General features: G+C 41.0%; 3 protein-coding genes across 7 annotated transcripts; all 3 read right to left on the bottom strand.

The window, feature by feature from the left end:
• Window positions 1-490: 490 nt before the first annotated feature.
• LOC115587184 (troponin I, fast skeletal muscle-like) lies at window positions 491-4,884 on the bottom strand. The gene is made up of 7 exons (XM_030426856.1): window positions 4,688-4,884; window positions 3,510-3,542; window positions 3,228-3,264; window positions 2,942-3,070; window positions 1,961-2,050; window positions 1,708-1,881; window positions 491-892 (listed from the first exon to the last, which is right to left on the bottom strand). The coding sequence occupies exons 2-7, from the start codon at window positions 3,515-3,517 to the stop codon at window positions 815-817; spliced, it is 516 nt and encodes a 171-aa protein (XP_030282716.1). The 5' UTR covers window positions 3,518-3,542; window positions 4,688-4,884; the 3' UTR covers window positions 491-814.
• A 1,029-nt stretch (window positions 4,885-5,913) lies between these two features.
• On the bottom strand, window positions 5,914-12,538 carry LOC115587185 (troponin I, fast skeletal muscle-like). Of its 4 annotated transcripts, none has more exons than XM_030426857.1 (7): window positions 12,433-12,538; window positions 11,196-11,228; window positions 8,980-9,019; window positions 8,762-8,890; window positions 8,193-8,282; window positions 7,204-7,377; window positions 5,914-6,248 (listed from the first exon to the last, which is right to left on the bottom strand). In XM_030426857.1, exons 2-7 carry the CDS (start codon window positions 11,201-11,203, stop codon window positions 6,174-6,176), a joined length of 516 nt encoding a protein of 171 aa, XP_030282717.1. In that variant the 5' UTR covers window positions 11,204-11,228; window positions 12,433-12,538; the 3' UTR covers window positions 5,914-6,173. The 4 variants fall into 4 exon arrangements, with proteins under 4 accessions (XP_030282717.1, XP_030282720.1, XP_030282719.1 ...); XM_030426860.1 differs by having other exon boundaries at window positions 12,437-12,455; XM_030426859.1 differs by lacking the exon at window positions 12,433-12,538 and adding an exon at window positions 12,397-12,415.
• A 1,920-nt stretch (window positions 12,539-14,458) lies between these two features.
• Window positions 14,459-17,845, bottom strand: LOC115587183 (troponin I, fast skeletal muscle). Of its 2 annotated transcripts, none has more exons than XM_030426852.1 (7): window positions 17,734-17,845; window positions 16,587-16,619; window positions 16,368-16,407; window positions 16,103-16,231; window positions 15,932-16,021; window positions 14,720-14,893; window positions 14,459-14,630 (listed from the first exon to the last, which is right to left on the bottom strand). In XM_030426852.1, the coding sequence occupies exons 2-7, from the start codon at window positions 16,592-16,594 to the stop codon at window positions 14,553-14,555; spliced, it is 519 nt and encodes a 172-aa protein (XP_030282712.1). In that variant the 5' UTR covers window positions 16,595-16,619; window positions 17,734-17,845; the 3' UTR covers window positions 14,459-14,552. The 2 variants fall into 2 exon arrangements, with proteins under 2 accessions (XP_030282712.1, XP_030282715.1); XM_030426855.1 differs by having other exon boundaries at window positions 17,738-17,796.
• Window positions 17,846-19,794: the final 1,949 nt, after the last annotated feature.

The raw sequence follows: 19,794 nt of genomic DNA on the forward strand, positions 1-19,794 counted from the left end.
GTCATCGAGCACAGAGCCGACACATGTCGTGGATGAAGATATTATCATGATAGATTGTCTTTAACTTTGTTTTCTGACAAACATATAAAAATGAGTGTCTGTAAACAGTCTGGAGAGTCTGTAACAAGAGATACTATCAGTGACAGGTGAAAAGACGACCAGATGAACTGTAAGAAATTATCATATGTGTATTATTAACTGTTAAACGTACCTAATATACCTTTTTTTAATGTCCTTTTTACTTCTTTAACGACGAGTAAATACATAGATAATGATAATCTCTGCTGATGAACCTGTTTTCTCTAAAATACAACTGTGTTTTGTTTTCTGGGAGGAAAAAAAGGATTTTGTAGAAAAATTTACAGGAAGAAAATCAGTTTTTAAGAGGCAAAAATGATTTAACGCCTTCATGAATATTATTTACTGGAAGGTTCATGTATTTGTGAATATGCTGTGTTAAAAATGAAGACACACAAAAAACAAAATCCACTTTTCTTTTCTTCCACATTTGATTTTATTGTTTGGACGGACACGGTTGAGTTTGTGAATGTTTCCCTGAACGCTGTGTGGAGTTTTAAGACTTCAGTTGTTGTTGTTGTTGTATGTGAACCTGCAGAAACTCTCCGCTTCTCCTCGTCCTCCTCCCCCAGACGAAAGTGCCAAAAACAAAGCAAGAGGAAAAAAAATAACTCCTCCGACACGACTGGCTCGTCTCAGACACGCTAACCTGCCGCGACCAAACAAACAACCACCCGGTTCAACCAGCACAGACACATTAAGACAGAAACAGAAAGACAAACGAGCAGCGACTCGTTTAGGAGGACTCGAACATCTTCTTCCTGTCGGCCTTATCTTCAATGTTCTTACGCCAGTCGCCCACGGCTTCTGTCGGCTGCAGAGCGGGAAGACAAACATCATTACATCATCGTGTGTCATTTCAGGAACTAAACTACGACTGCTGTTGTTGTTGTTGTTGTTGTTGTTTTCTATTAAACATCATGGTCTTCCTCAGTGGGCGGAGTTTGCTCAGTTCTCATCATTCGACCCAAATACAGACGGTCGAGAGTTTAAAGATGGCGGCCGTTTGTTCTGAAGATCTTTGAGGGAAATTTGCGACTTCAAATTGAACTACAGTGGCACTCAGTAGAGCGCATACCTCCGCCAAGGCCCAACAGCCCCCTTTATTAAATCAAACCTGATATAGAAGATGATTTCTTTCCAGATTTTTATCAGGATCAGCTTCAAATTGAGGTCACTGATCGACGCCAGCCTGATGTTGTCTTTAACCAACATATCTGTTTTATTCTCTGAGGAATTAACAAAAGTCCTGCCGACAAACCAACAAACAGATAAACACCGGGTGAAAACATCACCGGCGATTAAATAACTAAATATTTGATTTGATTTATCGATTAATCGCTCTCTCGATTGATCTCTCTGACATGTTTCCTGATAGAAAATCTCGAGTTCTGATCAAATGTCGTTTTCTTTGGAGAATTAACTTTATTATGATGAACAGAATTATTTTAAATGAACTCTGACGGCCTGAAAACATCAAAACTCTCTTGACTGACATCTCAACAATCCTGTAGCGACAGTCGTTCTTCCCTTTGTCTTTCTGTGGCAGTAACTAATCTTCATTTCAATAATAAAGTCACTCTGACTCCTCGACTTTCAGCTGAGTGATAACAGGAGTAACACACTCACCTCCTCCTTCGTCTCCTTCTTGACCTGCTTCAGGTTGGTCCTCAGGTCCATGTTGACCGTGTGCTTGGTGCCCAGCAGAGCCTTCAGCATGGTGTCGGCGGACATGCGCACTTTCTTCAGAGCGGGTTTCTTCACGCCGATCAGATCCACCACCTTGATCTTCAGGTCCTCAATCTGCCAGGAGAGAAAAAGCTTTTTGTTTCAGCTTCCTGTCCGTGAGACGGTCGGCGTGATTCTGTCGGGAGGAGTTTACCTCTTTGTCGGCCTTCTGCACTTTGGCCTCCACGTCGTACCGATCCTCGTCGATCTTGTCGATGAGGCCGTGAAGCTTCTTGCAATATTCCTGTCGGCGTGCAAACACACAGTTCTCATGTTACACATATAAACACAGCTGCTCCTCGTGTGTCACAGATCAGCTGAAATGTGAAATTCTGACATTTTGTAATGAAACACTGATCAATAAATCATTAATATCGTGATTCAGCATCTTAATGTGAAGATGTTGGATCAACACACAACAAATATATGAATGAATCAGTGCTTAATATCCTGATAATGCTAATTTAATACTCCATAATATGATATAATTAGAAATGAAACATAATTGTGTTGTTAAAGCTTAGCTTTAGCTTTTAGCTTGTTGCTTTTAGCTGTTAGCATTAAGCACATCCAGGCTAGCTTGTTTTAGTTTCCTCATAGCTCTTTGCTGATGTTAGCATGGTGTAAAATTTATAGATAAACATCAGCAGAATAATCTGTTTTATCTCTGTTTTCATCTGCTTTTTAAATTTCTTTAGAAAGTATAAATAAATAGTTTTGTTACAGACTTGACGCTGTACTAATCTTATTTGATGAAGCTAGGCTAACAGTACCACCTGTCTCCAGTCTTTGCGCTAAGCTAGGCTAATTTCCAGGATCTGTCTCTGTACTGGAGACAAAACTTAAAGATAATTTAATCTTCTCATGTGACTGAAAGAGCTGATTATACATAAACGTCTGATTAAATGAGCTCTTTTTCTGTCAGTCTTGCTACTTCAGTTCGCCACATTCCTACATCTCCCAGAATGCCTTTCAGCAATCCCCAGATGAGTGCATGTTACAGAGTTTCGTTTTAAATTTAAAGTAGGTGTAATTGCATTAACTCGTCATAGAAACTAGACTTCGTCTCTGTATGACTGCTGAACGTTTTCCCAAGAATAAATGGCGGCGGCTCCCTAAACGAGCGGCGCCTCACCATCAGGGCGCTCTGGTCTCCGTTCAGGTCCGGGGCGGGACAGGTCTCGGACATGTACGCCTCCTTAGCCGCAATGGATTCCTTTTTCTCCTGCTCGAGCCAGTTCTGAGCGATCTGGAGGATCAGGCTCTGCAGGGGGAAGGCGATCAGGCACAGACAGGAAGTCAGACGTGTTGTCGGCTTCGGTCTGTTTATGGTTTCATGCTGATAAAAAGTTCTGCTATAAAATCAGGTTAATGAAGTGAGTTAAGCCTTGAAAACCCTTGAATACAAATGTTGTGGTTACCTTGAGGTGATGCCTGCGGCTGGACGTCAGCTTTTTCCTGTTTCGGAGGAAGTTGTGTCAAAACAACAGCGAAGACACAAACAAAGATTTACTTCAAATTCTCTCATAATCAAGCTTTTCTTCTTTGTGAAAGATTATTTAAACTTTTCCTGATGAAGTACTGCTATGAATCTATACGTTTTATATCTTGAAATGCTTAAATTCAGGGAGAATATTGTTAATTATTAAAAATAACAACAGTGAATCTGTATCATCAGAAGATGTGTTGCTGTTCAGACTCACTCAGACATCTCGGTGGTTGTTGCGGTTCACAACCTGCATCAAGACAAACGTCAAGCAGACATTTGAGTATTTTTGACCTCTGCTGAACACCGTAGCGGTTCAGATCAGGATGTCAGCGTGAGGTTCTCTGAGATCAGCATGTTCTGCTGATGGAGACTGACGGACGGGAATTTCTGAGGCGTAACGCGATCCGAGGCCACAGCTGAAGAGCAGCGGCGTCGACTGATTTAAACTGGGACGGTCGGGATCGAGTGTCGCATCCGCGGCGTTTATGAGCAGATCGGATGGCGTCTTGAATTGTAAAAAAAAAAATGTCTCCAGTGGAATATAATTAAATAAAGTTAATTAGTGATGCATTTTCAAGTTAGTGTGAACGTTGGAAGTCCAGATGAGGAGACGTCATCAGTTAAATTTAGCTTTTTGATTTAAAGATTCACAAAGATCCAAATTTATCACCTTAAAGTTCAATCTGACAAATCTAGAAACTATCAAGCTATAAATAAGAACTGAATCCTGCAGACACTCAGATTAATACATTATTAATCTTTACTATCATCAACATATCATCCATATTGATAAATCAACAGTTAGTAAGAACTTCTGTTTGTCTGTTTGTTGTCACAGGCGTGAAATTTAAAACCAATTAAGCTTTAAAACAAATTACATTTCCACAAGTTTTTCAAAAGCAAATAACACAAAACTTAAACTTCACTGATCTGAGTCAACAAGATGTTTGGTAAAAGTGTTCATCAGAACCAGAATAAAGAGATTTGTCCCGCTGTGAACTCTTAAAGAACAATAAGATAACAAAGTGTTTTATCCTCCTGACTGCGACGCTGAAGAGTTTCTTTAGGTCACTTTCTAAGAACGAGAATCAAACATCCTCAGGACCGTAAAACACGACAGAGTGAAGCTGAGCGAGTCTCGTAAATTCAGGTCTGTCTGGAAAAAGGTCAAATGTGAGCGGCAAACATGTAGAAAGCGAGTTCTGGATGTCGGGACGGGTCAAAGGTGGAGAAACAAACCGTCTGCGATCCTCTTTTAGGATCTTTAGAAGTTTGAAGTCTGGCTGATTTGTTTTCTGCTCTGGTAAAACACAGAGATGCTGCTCTCAGAGAGGCTCACAGAGGCTGCAGGGAAAAGCAAAAAGAAGAAACTAAATAAAGAAGATTTCTCACCAATCGACAGGAAAAAGAAGAAGAAGAAGAAGAAGAAGATGAAGAAGAGGACAAGACACACTGGGTGGAAGAAAAGGAGACACTGCCAAAGCCACACAGTGAAAAATGAAATACGGTATATATGGTGGGTTGCGATGTCTCAGCAAAATGCTCAGATCCTCTTTATGGAAGTGGATTCCCGGGCAGACCAATGGGTCAGCGAGCTCCTGAAATACACCCGGCCCAGCCCCGCCGTGCAAACGCCCTCCCCGAGGAAGACTGAAGCCTTTAAGTCCTTAAACAGATTTTAAAAAACAGAACTTCTTCATGATTTCACCTTTTAAAACGTCCCTCGAGTGGCTTTAATGTTCCATCTCATCATGGAAACACTGAAGTCGTCTCTCTCTTGATTTCATTTCAAAATGTTTGACCTGTGAACTGTTTGAATTAAAAAGATTAACAAAGATCTTCGTTTATTGCGTCATTAAAGAGAAAATCTCCCCTCAAGATTTTCCTTCGTTCTGTCTCCGTTTGAAAAAGGATTAATTCAACATCATTTGAGAAACAGAGAGCGAGATGAGACGATGGATATCAAACTGGTGTGCGTTAAAATATGGAGTTAGGATGCAGTTAGCTTAGCTTAGCATAAAGACTGGAAGTGGAGGGAAACAGCTAGCCAGGCTCGGTCCAAACACAAACTGCTCTTCTACTCTGTGGACAAAGAAAACAGGATTTAACGGTGTTAGCAGGCGCAGGCTAACTGTTTCCTTTGTTTCCAGTCTTTATGCTAAGCTAACCAACATTAAATTAATACCCATCTTCAATCTCACACTCAGAATAAAAGCAAATAAACATATTTCCAATAAAAGTTGATGTATTCCTTTAAGAAAATAAGACTTTAAGGATTCAATAACAGATAAAACATTTTGTGATGTGCAGATATTGATAAGTATCAGAAAAGCTTCATATTTTCGGCTAAAATGTCCATATTTGTTGGTTTATGAATGGATTTAATTGACGATTTGATTAGTTGAGCAGCTGTCAGTGATTTATTTGTACTAACAGGTTTATAAAGTCGTTCAGGACGACGTCATCCTCGATCCTGGAAACCAAAATACTTAGTTTTCAATCACATCTGACGGCCAGAAGTCCTGATGGTTTGTGAAACAGACGTTTTGTGGTTCAGATGTCAGTTGGATGATGTGTGAGTCGGGACAATATGCAGATAAATGTAACAAACAAGTTAATCCTTATTTCCAAACATTTATTTCCAATGACTCCATGTTGACCTGTACATTCGGACTGTTTCTCCGTCTGCGTACATGATGGCGTGACCTTGTCTCGGCTCAGTCTCTGGCGGTGGCGCCGGTGTCACGAAACAACCAAGAAAACAACAAATAAAGTGTCTGTGAGTCCTGCTGGAGCTCAGAGACACATCCAGTCACTCAGACCTCGGTGGAAACGTCTCCTCCCCCCTCGCTGGCGTCCTCGCCACCTCAGGAGGGTTTTAGGAAGTCTCGAACATCTTCTTCCTGTCGGCCTTATCCTCGATGTTCTTACGCCAGTCGCCAGCCTCGCTCCCCTGCACAACGACGACAACAACAACAACGACTCGTCAACGCCAGACAAAACACAGCGACTCGTCTTTTAACCAACACGTAATCAAGCACAAGGCGAGAAATCTTCTAATTAAGATCTTAAAACGCTGCAGTTAAAATGTTTCAGCCAGTTTTAAGTGATGTTGTTAAAAAGCAAGTTAAAGGGCAACTCCGCCATTTCTCCACATTGAGGTGTGTTTACAGTTCTCTTCTGCATGAGTGTAAAACTCCAGAAGAAGCTGCATGTCATCTGCCTCCAGTGATGTCACTCAGTGGCCAAGTTGCATTGTGGGTAATTTTAGAACAATGGGTCGATACAGCAGAACCAAGATAAATCATCTTTTTTTGTTCCACCCATACTTCTCCCTTTAAGAAAAAAAAAACAAAACCCTGCTGCCTACATTACCCACAATGCACCTGGGTGCCACTCAATGACATCACTGGAGGCAGTTTATCAGACGGAGTCGCCCTTTAATGTGTGCAGTCCCTCTTTTTGTGTCATTCTAAATATTTAATTTAGTATTTTATTCATTTTATTTGCATCAGATCAGATTTTCAGCAGTGTTGGAATGTAACTAAGTACTTTTACTCCAGTACAGTACTAGAGTACAGTTCTGAGGGGTTTGTACTCGAGTATTTCTGTTTTCTGTGTCTTTATACTTCATTTCATTTCATTCTGGAGGCAAATATTGTCCTTTTTTGTTTACTGCACTACATTCATTTGGTAACTTAAGTTACTAGTTACTTTGCAGATTACATGTTGCATCATATTTAAAGTTAATTAATTTCATCAGCAATCAGATAAAATCATCTACATTATATACACACATGTAAATATACGTGTAATTTACTTTTACTTGTACTTTTAACTCGTCTGTTGATACTCTGATTACATTTGTCAACATGATGTTTGCTGAAGGTCACGTGACGGCGTCTCACCTCCTCCTTGACCTCCTTCTTGACCTGCTTCAGGTTGGCTCTCAGGTCCATGGTCACCTTGTGTTTTCCTCCCAGCAGAGCCTGCAGCATGGCGTCAGCAGACATACGTACTTTCTTCAGGGCGGGCTTCTTCACTCCGGCCAGCTCCACCACCTTCAGCTTCAGATCCTCAATCTGCAGGCGGAGACGCATGACGACGTGTTAGCACAGACGTCACGGACCCGGCCGGAGAAAACACACGTTCTCTGAAGTTTACAGATGATAACAATGTCCGATATCAATCTTTACAACAGCTACAACATCAAAAACAAAAGTGCTTAGAAGATGTTACAAAAAAACTAAAAACCTGCTACGACGTGAGAGGAACACCGAGCAGGAACAGACGGGCAGACGGGCATTTTTATCATAAAAGCAGAAAAATCCAAAAGAGAAGCGAAGACAGTCAAAAAAGGATCATTTCACTCAAAATCCACCGATCAAGAAGCAGTTTCACCTCAAAAACTTTAAACATTAAACACAACTGAAAGCTACACATGAAGGTCGACCTGTTATATTTAGAGGTTTGTGCTCAGAAACATTTAACACATTTAAATTTGGGGCAAAAACCTGGAAAAACGAGGGTCAAACAAACCGTTAAAAGAGTTGAAATGCTGACATCTGCGAGGTGAAACAAAATGTTAAAGTTTTGGGTAAAAAGGGTTAAAAACACAAAACCTAATGTCAGACAAAAACTGTTTAAATGGACACGTTTCAGACAAAAACACCTGAAAACAGGTGTTATTAGTAAAAACCTCCTGAAGTCCTGCATCAAAAGTAAAAGAACTAAAGTGTCAGCATCAAAAATAAACTTATAAATAAAATAGACCAATAAAAAGGATCATTACACTCAATTCAAAATGCTAAATTCACTAATTAAGAAGCAGCTGAAACACCTGGCGACACTAAGACGCTTCACCTGAGAGCGTCCTGCAGGTGACTCTGTGTCTCACCTCTTTGTCGGCCTTCGTCACTTTGGCCTCGGCGTCGTACCTATCCTCGTCGATCTTGTCGATGGCGGCGTAGATCTTCTTGCAGAGTTCCTGTCGACACACGAGACAAACAAACGCCTCGTTAACGTTTCCTCAGCCCGTAAATCTGTCAAATCTGAAATCTCACGCAGAGACTTCACAAACTTCAGCACAGAAGCTGCAGTTCGTCACAACAAATGATCTTTATTGTGATTATTTTTATTCGTTGTTGAGATTTAAAGTGTGTTTTTTGATAGGAATGGAAAAAATTGTGTTTGAAATGTGCAAATTTAAAGCAACGACCTGATAAAACTGGACTTGTGTTGTGAAAATATGTGCAAAAAAAACAGCTTTTTACGTTACGTTTGCACGTTATGAATAATCCGCACTGCTCAGCTGATCTGGGACAAGTTTACTCTGATCCCGCCATCAGCTGACGACAGTTTTATTCTAACCGGCTTCCTTTGGTTTTAGTTTTAGTGAGCGATAGGATTCAACAGAACGATGTGTTTGGACCGGCACGCGGTTCAGAGACAGCGGTGTCGTCTCACCATGAGGGCGGCCTGGTCTCCGCTGAGGTCGGGGGTGGGGCAGTTCTCAGACATGTGGTTCGCCTTCGCCTCCTCGATGTCCTTCTTCTCCTGCTCGAGCCAGCCGGCGGCGATCTGAAGCATCAAGCTCTGCAGAGAGGAGTGAAAATCTGAAGTTTCATTCAAAAGTCCAACAAGAAAAGAGGAAACGAAAAGGAAAGGAGGGGTTTGACTCTCACCTTCAGATGATGCCTGCGGCTGGAGGTCATCTTCTTTCCCCTGTGGGACACAAGAAGAGCTCCGATTAAAGGAACAGTTCGACCACAAACACAAAGTTCAGCCGCTCTCTGCTCTTCTCTCGGCTGAAGTCTCGAAGTCCACAAAACATTTCTGGAGCTTCACAGTGAAGCAGTGTCGCTGCCGTCTCCTGAACACCTGAGGGAGCTGGAGACTCGTCTGCTGGGATCCAGATCTCCAGAGGGTTTGAAAACACATCACTTAATGCTTTTATAAGCAGCAATCGTCACTTCAGCAGCTCAGACAAAAGCCCAACCCGTCTGAAGAAGGAGCATGAGCTCAAAACTCGACTGTGCATCAGTCTTATCAAACCACTCTGTGATTTCAGGGCCGACGAGCTGCAGGGAGACGTTTTACTGCGACTCAGCGTTGCTCCAGAAACATTTTGTGGACGATGAAACTTCACCTGACTTTCTGTCAGCATGTCAGGAGAGGAGCTGATGACTTGGTTGAAATGTTCCTTTAATAATCTTTTAGAGAGTTCGGTGTTCGGATCGATTCCACTCTCATGTCTGTACAGGAAACATGAAGCTGCAGCAGCTGGTTAGCCGAGCGGAGCCTGACCAGCAGGGGGCGCAGCGAGCACGCCACATGTTCACACACATTAATGCTTTTATCTGAGGCGGTAAAACAAAACCGCGACATTAAATGTATTAATACCACTTTAAGGAGCGTCTTATTGGATGTCAGCGATCTCAGAGACGATCTGCCGTCTTCACATGTTCCTGCTGCACATACCAACAACACGTACAGCTGCTGACACCTGAAGCTGCTGGCTGACCTTCAGACCGAACATTCACATGTGTTCATGTCACTTCAGACTCAGCAGCAGCTTCAGTGTGTCCAACATTCACTCTGCAGATTCTACATTTCAGATTTCAGACATTAAATAATGATGTGCAAAGTTAAACTGCTTATTTATATTGTTTAAATTGTCATCTTATCATTTCATCTTCGGCTGTCTGTGATGCTTTTCGCCATGTTTGCTCGATTATATTGTCAATTTTTTTATTTTTTTTCTGATATTTCTTATCGTCAGACATTGAACGCCTCACTCAGCTTTATTAAAGGTTGTTGAACAGGATTCTGGGAGTTCATGTTGTATTTTTATAAATAAATAACAAACTAAAAGATTAAAACTTTATTTTACGTGACATAGTCGACGGGAAGTGAGACGTATCTGCAAATTCTTAAGCAATTTGATGGAAAGAACGATCAACCAATGTCACTAATTAGGACCTAATTAGTTAACGCTTCACATCCAATCAATTACCTTTAATTAAAGGGGCACTGTGTAGTTTTTGGAGAAGAAACTCAAACTCCGAATTTTTATGTTTACAATATTAACAAGGTAATAAAACAAACTTTGTTCTCAGGGGAAAAATAAGGTCCCAGAACTCTGTTTGAGAGGTGGCAGGGTCCGCCACATGTAAACACATTAAAACAGTATAAAATGTGTTTTTTTTCCTTTAAGCTCAGTTTGTTTATTCAGTCATGAAAACAAAGAGAGTTTGATTATTTATTCGTTTGTTTCTCTTCTCATTAACATTTCTTTCCCGAAAACTACAGACTGCTCCTTTAACTGCTCGTCAGTGCATCAACACAGAACGTATGAATGATACATTTGTCTACAAGCACACTATGATTATATATATATATGATAAATAGAGAAATAATTAATGAATAAATTAATAAACTAATAAAAAAACATGATGTCTTTGGGTTTAAATGGAGCTTTTGTCCCAACGGCTGCTTTTAAACTCAACAAAACAAACGACATGTGAATTAAAATAACTCCTTCAGAACTTTTCTTGTTAATTATTTCCCATCGGGACTGAGTAACGGATCAGAACCCTGACAAACACTAACGAGGAGAACCTGTGATTTTAATCCCTGCGGTCCGTGTGATCGCTCTGGATTACAGACTCCATGTTGTGACACACTATCTGGTGTTTAAATCCAAAAACTTCCTCGGAGATTATCAGGAGTTTAACGACCTGTAAATAGACAAAGTGTTTACCGGGGCGGCTGAGCCCGACAAGCTGAGTCTGACGAGTCAAACAGCACAAATACTGAGATAAAACTTGACATCCTGCGTTGTTGGTTCTGATTGAAAGACAAACATTTAACAGAGAAGAAGCAGGCGAGGTGTACTCACTCAGACATCTTGGCGTTTTGTGATCTTCACACCCTGTTCAGAGACAGAAAACACTCATCAGTTAATCCGGAGCTGACAGCTCTCACACAGAACAGTGACTGACCGTCCACAGCTGAGCCCGACAGGCCTCCGGGTTATCGATCAGCAACCTCTCGACCCGCAGCAGGAAACACGACACGCTTCACTATCATGGAAATACCCACTGAAGCATCACAAACCGGCTAATTTTGGCCGTGTGGGGTCAGATGCCGAGGGCCCCGGCGCTCGACAGATGCTCCCTTCAGAAGACATTCTGACTGGAATTTAACTTCTTACAGCGAGCTGATGATCCGAGCACGAAGGGCCACCGAGGAGGAACCAACTGTGGCGCCAAGCACGCAGCGAGAGGCGTTAACAGCGACTGTGACATCCTGCAGGCACGCAGACCGCAGGTTAACACCGAGGTGTGTCGGAAAACTGTAAAACACACATTTATGAGAACAGCGGGACAAAATCCTCACGCTCAGATTCAGACTCAGATCTTCTTATCTCGTACAAAAACAACCACAAAGAATTCAACTGCATCCGAAAAGAGCAACACAAATCTGTGCTCGTTTATTTTATGTCGTAATGTCCAAATAACTGCTGATGTCATCGAGAACTAATTACAGTAAAACACCTCAACCAGCGAGCAAACAATCAAGATCATTCAATGATTCATATAACAAGCACCAAATGACATCATTATTATTATTATCATATTATATAAAATGATATTTCTTGTCTGGATCTTCACATGAAGCTCTCTCAGTCCGGTTTGTTTATTTGAAACATTGAGTTTTTACAGATTAAAAATAAAAAAACGACTAAATAAACCTTCAGTTTTTATCATTTTAAACATGAAACCTCACAAAACATCCAAACACAGACGAGTCACCACGATCTGATTCCCACTGAAAGAATCTCGAAACAACGAAACGATGAATTATCTGTAAAGTCCGAGCGTGAACCTGCCTGAACGTCCCGTCCTCAGAGTCCTACAGAGTCCTTCAACAAGTCCAACACGTCTCTGATTCTACCTCCAAACGTCTTGCAGAGCCTCAGAGGTCAGAGGTCACACCTGCAGCAGCACCTTTACCACATTAAAAACCAGCTCTGCAGAACAGAACCCAGCCCCAGCTGTGGACCGGACCTCAGCGCCACTCTCTGTATTGTTTCCTACCGGAGCTGAACGGAGCCGAGCAGCAGAGACTCTCACCTACTGAACGTGACGAGGAGGAGGACGACGAAGAAGGGGGGGAGACACTGCCAACTCCTAACAGTAGAGATTAAACAGGGTATATAGGGTGTGAAGCGCTCGCTCAGCACAAAACTCAGCCCTCTTTATGGTAGCAGAGCCACTTCAGACCAATGAGCCGGCAGGCTCCAGAAATACCTCCGCAACTCTCCGAGGAACCTCGTAAATTTCTGCCGCAGGAAGTCGCCTCCTTAGAGTGAACGACGAGGAGACGCTATCAGGTTCCAACAGCGTCGAGGTGATTGTTACACAACGAGCAGCGAGGACGACGTGATTCATGACAGCAGCGCGCCAAGAAGTGACAAAGATCAGCCAGGAGGTCTCAGAGGAATCAGCTGATGTTTTCACAATAAATCAGCAGAAATATTAAAGATTAATTCAGATTGTTTTCAATTAAATTTAATTAAACTGATAATTAATTTTCAAAACACTTCAGAAAGACTCAGCTTCTTCACACTGGAAGTGTTTTGACTTGACATGAGTTGGATAAATGTACAATAATCAATCAACTCGTTATAAAAGTCTGAAGAAACACGATCAGCACGTTAGCATGTTTCCCAGCATGCACTGTTTTAGAGTTTTAGAGTTGCTCCTTAAACATGAGAACATATGAATGATATATTTGTCAACAAGCAGAATATAATTCTACATGTATGACAAATACAGACATAATTAATGAATAAATTAATAAACTAATACATTTTTTTTATGTATTTTGGTTTAAATGGAGCTTTTCTCCCAACGACTGCTTTTGAACAAACAACCAAATAAATCAGCAGAAATATTAACGATTCATTTATATTGTTTAAGTTAATTAAACTGATAATTACATTTTAAAACACTTCAGAACATAAAGACACAGCTTCTTCACACTGGAAGTGTTTTGAGCTGAGTTGGATAAATGTACAGAGATCAATCAACTCGTTAAAGCGTCTGAAGAAACACGATCGCACATTAGCATGTTTCCCAGCATGCACTGTTTTAGAGTTCAAACTCTCCTGAGAGGCTTTTTTTAATAGTTGTAAGGAAACAGATGAGACGGACGTGTTAATACATTTAAAGGTCAGTAAAGGTTGTTTGTCGCAGAATTCAGTTTTTGATCCTCCGCTGCTTAAAAACACAAAGATTCAAACGATGCACGAGTGTTTACGTGTATTTGTATTTATAACTCATGCAGCATGAAGGAGTTTATGATTATTTCTTTATGTTGTATAATGAAGAATAAATCACTTTGTGCTTGTAAAGTTATTGTGTTGTTTCCTTTGCTCTTTATTGTCTCTTAAATACTGCAAACATCCGTCACCGTGTTGTTTAACTTCAACATGAACACATTGAAGTCAGAAGAACGACTTCTGTTGGGACCGTCAGAGGAGCTCGTCAGTCCAACAGAACCTTAACTTAAGTTTTATCTGAGTTACAAGTTCTTAATTTACAGTTTAAGTTTAAGTGAAGTGTTTTATACAGCGTCGATCCTTCAGGAGGTTCAGCTTCATGCAACAGTGGGATTAAAGAGTAAAGTGATAAAAAGGATCGTTACTCACCATCAGAAGGACTTCATGTTGCTCCGGGTTCGTTTGTGAAGAAGTTAATCTGTGATTTGATGAAAATATTTTGCAGGAAGCTTCAAGTCGAGACTGAGACTGAAGGAAGAGAAACGTCCAGCAGAGAAAAGGCTCTCTGCTGACATCTGGTGGTTTACTGTGAGCACAACACTCAGTTAAAGTCTGCAGTCAGAGATTTACAGCCTCGTGTTGTGCCACAAGAACCTGTTGTTAGTTTGAGTTAAAGGGACTTCTAAACCTTAGAAAAACAGATATTTATATTTAGTCTCTAATCGTTTAAGACTTTATTTCTGCAACATCAGCAACAATCTGCTTGAAGAGATGTCAGAGAATAAAGTGAACTATTTAATTTATCTTATTATCGACTGTTTCACGTCTAAACCTCCAAACATCGGGTGGAAAGAAACTGCAGCGTGACAGCGATGCCGTATTCCAAAAAACAATTTAATGGCACGAGTTTTTTCCAATTCCATGAAAAAGGTCAGATGAAACAGAGGAAAGAGAGGAAGTGAAAGTCTTTTAGGAAGTCTCGAACATCTTCTTCCTGTCAGCTTTGTCCTCGATGTTCTTACGCCAGTCTCCGACTCCGTCACCCACCTGCAGGTAAACACATCCAAACACGGCCGTGATGCTCACGTGTCCGACAGCGAGTTCACCTTTACAGTAAATGTGTAACGTCGTCTCACCTCCTCTTTGACCTCCTTCTTGACCTGCTTCAGGTTGGCTCTCAGGTCCATGGTCACCTTGTGTTTTCCTCCCAGCAGCGCCTGCAGCATGGCGTCAGCAGACATACGCACTTTCTTCAGGGCGGGCTTCTTCACGCCGCCCAGCTCCGTCACCTTCAGCTTCAGCTCAGCGATCTGAAAACACACACAGACGCTCACAGACACGGAGACTCCAAGCAGAATATCTTCTGACAGCAGCCGAAACAGATAAAATGTTCAGCTGAGGTGACGTTAAAGGGTCAATCCACCATTTTAACACCTTAAAGTGAGTGGACAGGTCTCAGGGAGAGATACTGCATGTGTGGAAAAAGTAGTATAAAGTCTTGTGTGTCTCCAGAGGAAGATAAATATAATCTGATAAATATCCTCCAGTGATGTCACTCATTGCATTGCATTGTGGGTAATGTAGGTTTTGCATTGCACTCTTGAAAACAAACGATCAGAATCGAGAGCAGAATCAAAATAAATCGTCTTTTATATTCCACACATTCTTCTACCTTTTGAAAACCTGCTGCCTACATTACCCACAATGCAACTTAGCCACTGACTGGCATCAGAGTGATAACGAGGCTTTAACGTGCACTGGAATATTCAGAACAACACGTGGGAGAAGTTATGTTGCTATATCACTGAAACATGACGGATGAGAGAAAACTTTGAGCTGATTTAAGAAATGTTACTAAAATCACTGTATGGTTTCATTTAGCTCTTTCTACACACTCACATACTGTAAACAGCTGACAACGTGTTGTTTAAACATTGTTTTCGGTTCCCACATTCGAACATGACGCACATGAACACACTGTTGGAAGAACGACTTCCTGTCCTGTGAAAATAAATCCAGTTTCTATCCTTCCTCTAACACTAACCCTTCACTACATGCTCTGTTTTATAAGTTCTTATGTTCTATATTTGTTTGTTTTTGTTGTTTATATCTTGTTTGGTTTTCTCTCCTTCTGTGAAGCATGTTCTGACTAACTGGAGAGGAGCTGCAGGGTTTTAAACTCTGTTAGGACACTCCCACACAGAGTATAAAACCCTGCGACTCCCGTCCAGTTAGTTAGAACTGAAGGAGCGTCTTGGATGAGAAGTGAGACGCCTTCAAGGAACTGAAACAAGTCCAGTTTCCTACGATACAGCGATCAGTATCTTCACATCACAGCATCCGTGTACCTCTTTGTCTGTCTTGGCCACTTTGGCCTCGGAGTCGTATCTGTCCTCATCGATCTTGTCGAGGGACTGGTACAGCTTCTTGCAGATGTCCTGTCGACGTGAAAAGAAACATGAGCTCTGGTTCCTCGTCTCCGTCGGACTCACAGCGAAGTTTGATTTGTGTGTTTTTACCATCAGAGCCGCCTGGTCTCCGCTCAGGTCGGGGGCGGCGCAGTTCTCCGCCAGGTGAGCTTCTTTGGCGGCTGCGATATCGACGGTTTCCTGCTCGATCCAGTTGGCAGCGATCTGCAGCATCAAACTCTGCAGGACGAGAACACAGAGACTTTAAAGAGAGTTAAAGCTACAATCATCACAACACAGCAAATAAATGTTTTTATGTCCGACAGACAAACGGCAACATTAAAATCCAGCTGACGTCCTGATTGTTAAACGTTACCTTCAGGTGATGCCTGCGGCTCGATGTCATCTTCTTTCCCCTTTAATTAATGAAAGGTGACGTTAATAACGACATCGACGGGTTCTCAGAACAAAGTGTTATTAAATGATTTGAGTTTAAAATGTTCAACAGCTTCTTCTCTTTGTTTAAAAGGAATAAATCCAGACAGTGGATGTTTTAAAGATTTGTGGGTTCAATAATTCAAGAATTCATACTCACTCAGACATCTTGGCGTCTTTTTAGTTTCAGACTCTGTAAATAATCAAGAAGATAATCAGACAAAAACATGAAACAATCACAGCTGTTTGTCAGATACTCAGATATAAAAACTACTCCTGTTTAAATAAATTAATTTGGTGAGTATAATAATTGTTTTCTACCAAAATCTTTACTTTTCTTTTAACGAAAAGAGCCAAACATCTGGAATTCACGTCTGTTTACCTTCATTTTGACAAATACACTGATGTAATGTAACTAAGTACATTCAGCTCATTACAATTAATCACTAAACCGCCTTGATTTAATCTAACAGAGGTCTGAGGGCCTCTTCTTCTTCTTCAGGTCCATGGGGACTTGTGCATATTTGCATAATTTCAGCATTTAAAAATAGAAATGTGAGTATCCATGTTAATGCCTGAAGAGCCAATCAGGTCAGAGCTAATCCTGGCTCAGGGTCAGAGGTCAACGATGACATGCAGGGGATCATGGGAAGAATCCGACAGAGGAGAGGTGAACAGTCATGTTATAACCAGAAACTTCCCTAACTCTAACCAAACTCCATTCAGATTTTGACTGATTTTACCTCACTTCCACACAACACCTGAATCAAACATTAAAGGAGTGTTCAGAGTTTGATTATCCTCATTTTCTAAATGATCTCAGATTTAGGATGGTTGGGTTTAAAAGCAGCTGACAGTGTCTTCACATGTCTGTGAGAATCTGATATTTAGGTTGTTCTTCACTCACAGGTAACTGGATGCACCAGCAGTTAAATGAAATGGAAAACAGGAACTTAATACTAATTCACAAACAAGTTTTGATGGTGCAAGTTATGAAACAAATGTAACTAATCTGAGAGGTTTGAGAGGAGGAGCAGAGTGATGTTCAGTGTTTGATGGAAGGATTAGTGAGCGTCTGGTTCAGAGGGCGAGACAGCAAGAAATCATCGAAATCCTCTTTTGTTCACAGTTTCTGTAAACTGAAAATATCCTCCAACAGAGTCACGTCACAGTCTATGTTGAATATAAACAGAAAAATACAACATCGTCCTCCAAACCAAACCGTGTGGTGACGTCAGACAGCTGTTGTTTTAGTTTAACGCCTTCGTTTTAGCCACAAAACCCACAAAGTAAAAAGAGTTTCTCACCTACAAAGTGACGAGGAGGAGGACGGCAGCGACGGACAGAAGGCCAGTGAGGGAGTCACAGACTAAAAAGTGAAATCTGTGGGGGTATATATGTGCTTGGACCGGGATTTAAAGGTTCCTCTTTTATGGCCATGAGGAACACTGAGACCAACCAGGCCAATGAGCTCCTGAAATACCTTCATCCTTTAACCACCTACCTCGTAAATCCTTCATTATTGATGTCTGGGCTGTACGAGGAGGTCAGCAGTCTTCAGTGGGACAGGACACACATGAAGGGACCTGGACAGGAAAATAAGATAAAGTTAAAGCTTTAGAAGCTTAAAATCTAACATCATTGTGATGAAACATGTTCCTGCGACAAAGCAGAGTAAAAGAAAGTGTGATTAGTTAGCATAGTTAGCATTCAACAGTGTTCCACATGGACAGGAGCAGTTGGATTTTAGTGATCAGTCTTTAGGCCGAGAGGTAGAGACAGGAAATATCTCAACATCAACGACAACATGCAGGCATCAGGTCGACATCCTGCAGCTTCACAATAATCTGATTCTCTGAGCTGTAACGACGGCGTTGAAGCTTTTCAGAGGTCAAAAACAAACAACGTGCTGTTAGTCTGAATATAGATTCAGTAAATGTAGCAACACAGACACAAAACTGCATTCTGTCAACAGCCAACATGTTTAGTGTCGTAATAAATACAAAGAGATGAAAACTTGAGTTCTCGTTTCAGGAGTTTAAAGACATACCGTGTTCATCGCTGGATTCAGACGCAGCAGCTGAAAACACAAAGATCAACATTTATGTTCTGCAGGTAACATTCACTGAACAAATGTCCGAACATGAAACACGTCAGGGATTCAAAGATCATCACTCACCTGCTGACAGTACAGTGATCCATCTCTGATCAATACGCATGATCAAGAAACAATCATGTGTTTTTAAAAATGGAGGAACAAGGTGAAAAATAATGAACACATCTTATCAACAGCCAGTGAAGCTGAAGTGTTTTCTCACAGGAAAAAAAGATTTACAGCACAAAACTCTGATCTGCTTTTTCATCCAATCAGGTTCTGATTTAAATATTTTGACTGGATCTGATCTGAGGTCAGCAGCTGTTGGACAGGAAGTCCTCTGCTGACACCGTGTGGTCTGAGCAGGCAGCAACACTTTAAATACCCACAGTTAGCATCATCAAGCTGTGTGCACATCTAATTAACAGTTTATCACTCACTGTAATTCAGCTGTGAGCAGATAAAAGTGTAAATATTGTTTTATCAGGGAACACAGTTATAATAATATAAAATAGGGAGAAGCTGTAATTATGACAAATACTTTAAATTAATAATAAATAAATGTGTGATGCTAAATGAGGGGACTTAAAGAGAAGTGATTGCAAATATTAAATTCTTCATTTCTACATTGTGAAACTTTGAAAATACAGAAAAGATATTAAAGTAAGACTTTACTTTCTACTTCATTTAAAACATATGTGATAAAAAGGCACTAATTACAATTTAAAGTAGAGAAATGTGCAGGTTTACATAACGCAAGCTGCCTATAAGTGTATATTAATTAAATGTAGTTTAAAAACGTCTATATATAAAATGTGTATATTGACGTCTGACTTCATGAACGGGCTTTTCACACCGATGCGATCCAACCTTCACTGTAAACTCTGTCGTGTGGACGACTAATGGACACTTGTTTTAACCCTCTGGTGAAATGCATGATGGTAAATAACGCTCAGTTAGTGATCACTGGCTCTACTTTTCACTAAACATCCAGACAGCACGATGGTGAACTCACTACACAGGCGACTATGCAGCAGGTAGTTAGTGTTTCCGGACACAGACAGAGATAAACGTGTGAAACAAGACTAAAATTAAGTTCACGTTACATGTAGCACGCGGCTAAAAGCATCCTGAAAACTTTTCTCAGCCCCAAGAAGCTTTCACACTCCAGCTAACCACGACTTTAACAGAACTACAAGAAAGAGTCATGCAGATAAACTCGTGTCAACATTAGCTGTGTGCTCAAGCTAACAATTAACAGCTACTTCATATT

The sequence above is a fragment of the Sparus aurata genome, chromosome 8, assembly GCF_900880675.1.
Source record: "Sparus aurata chromosome 8, fSpaAur1.1, whole genome shotgun sequence".
Taxonomy (NCBI): Eukaryota; Metazoa; Chordata; class Actinopteri; order Spariformes; family Sparidae; genus Sparus; species Sparus aurata.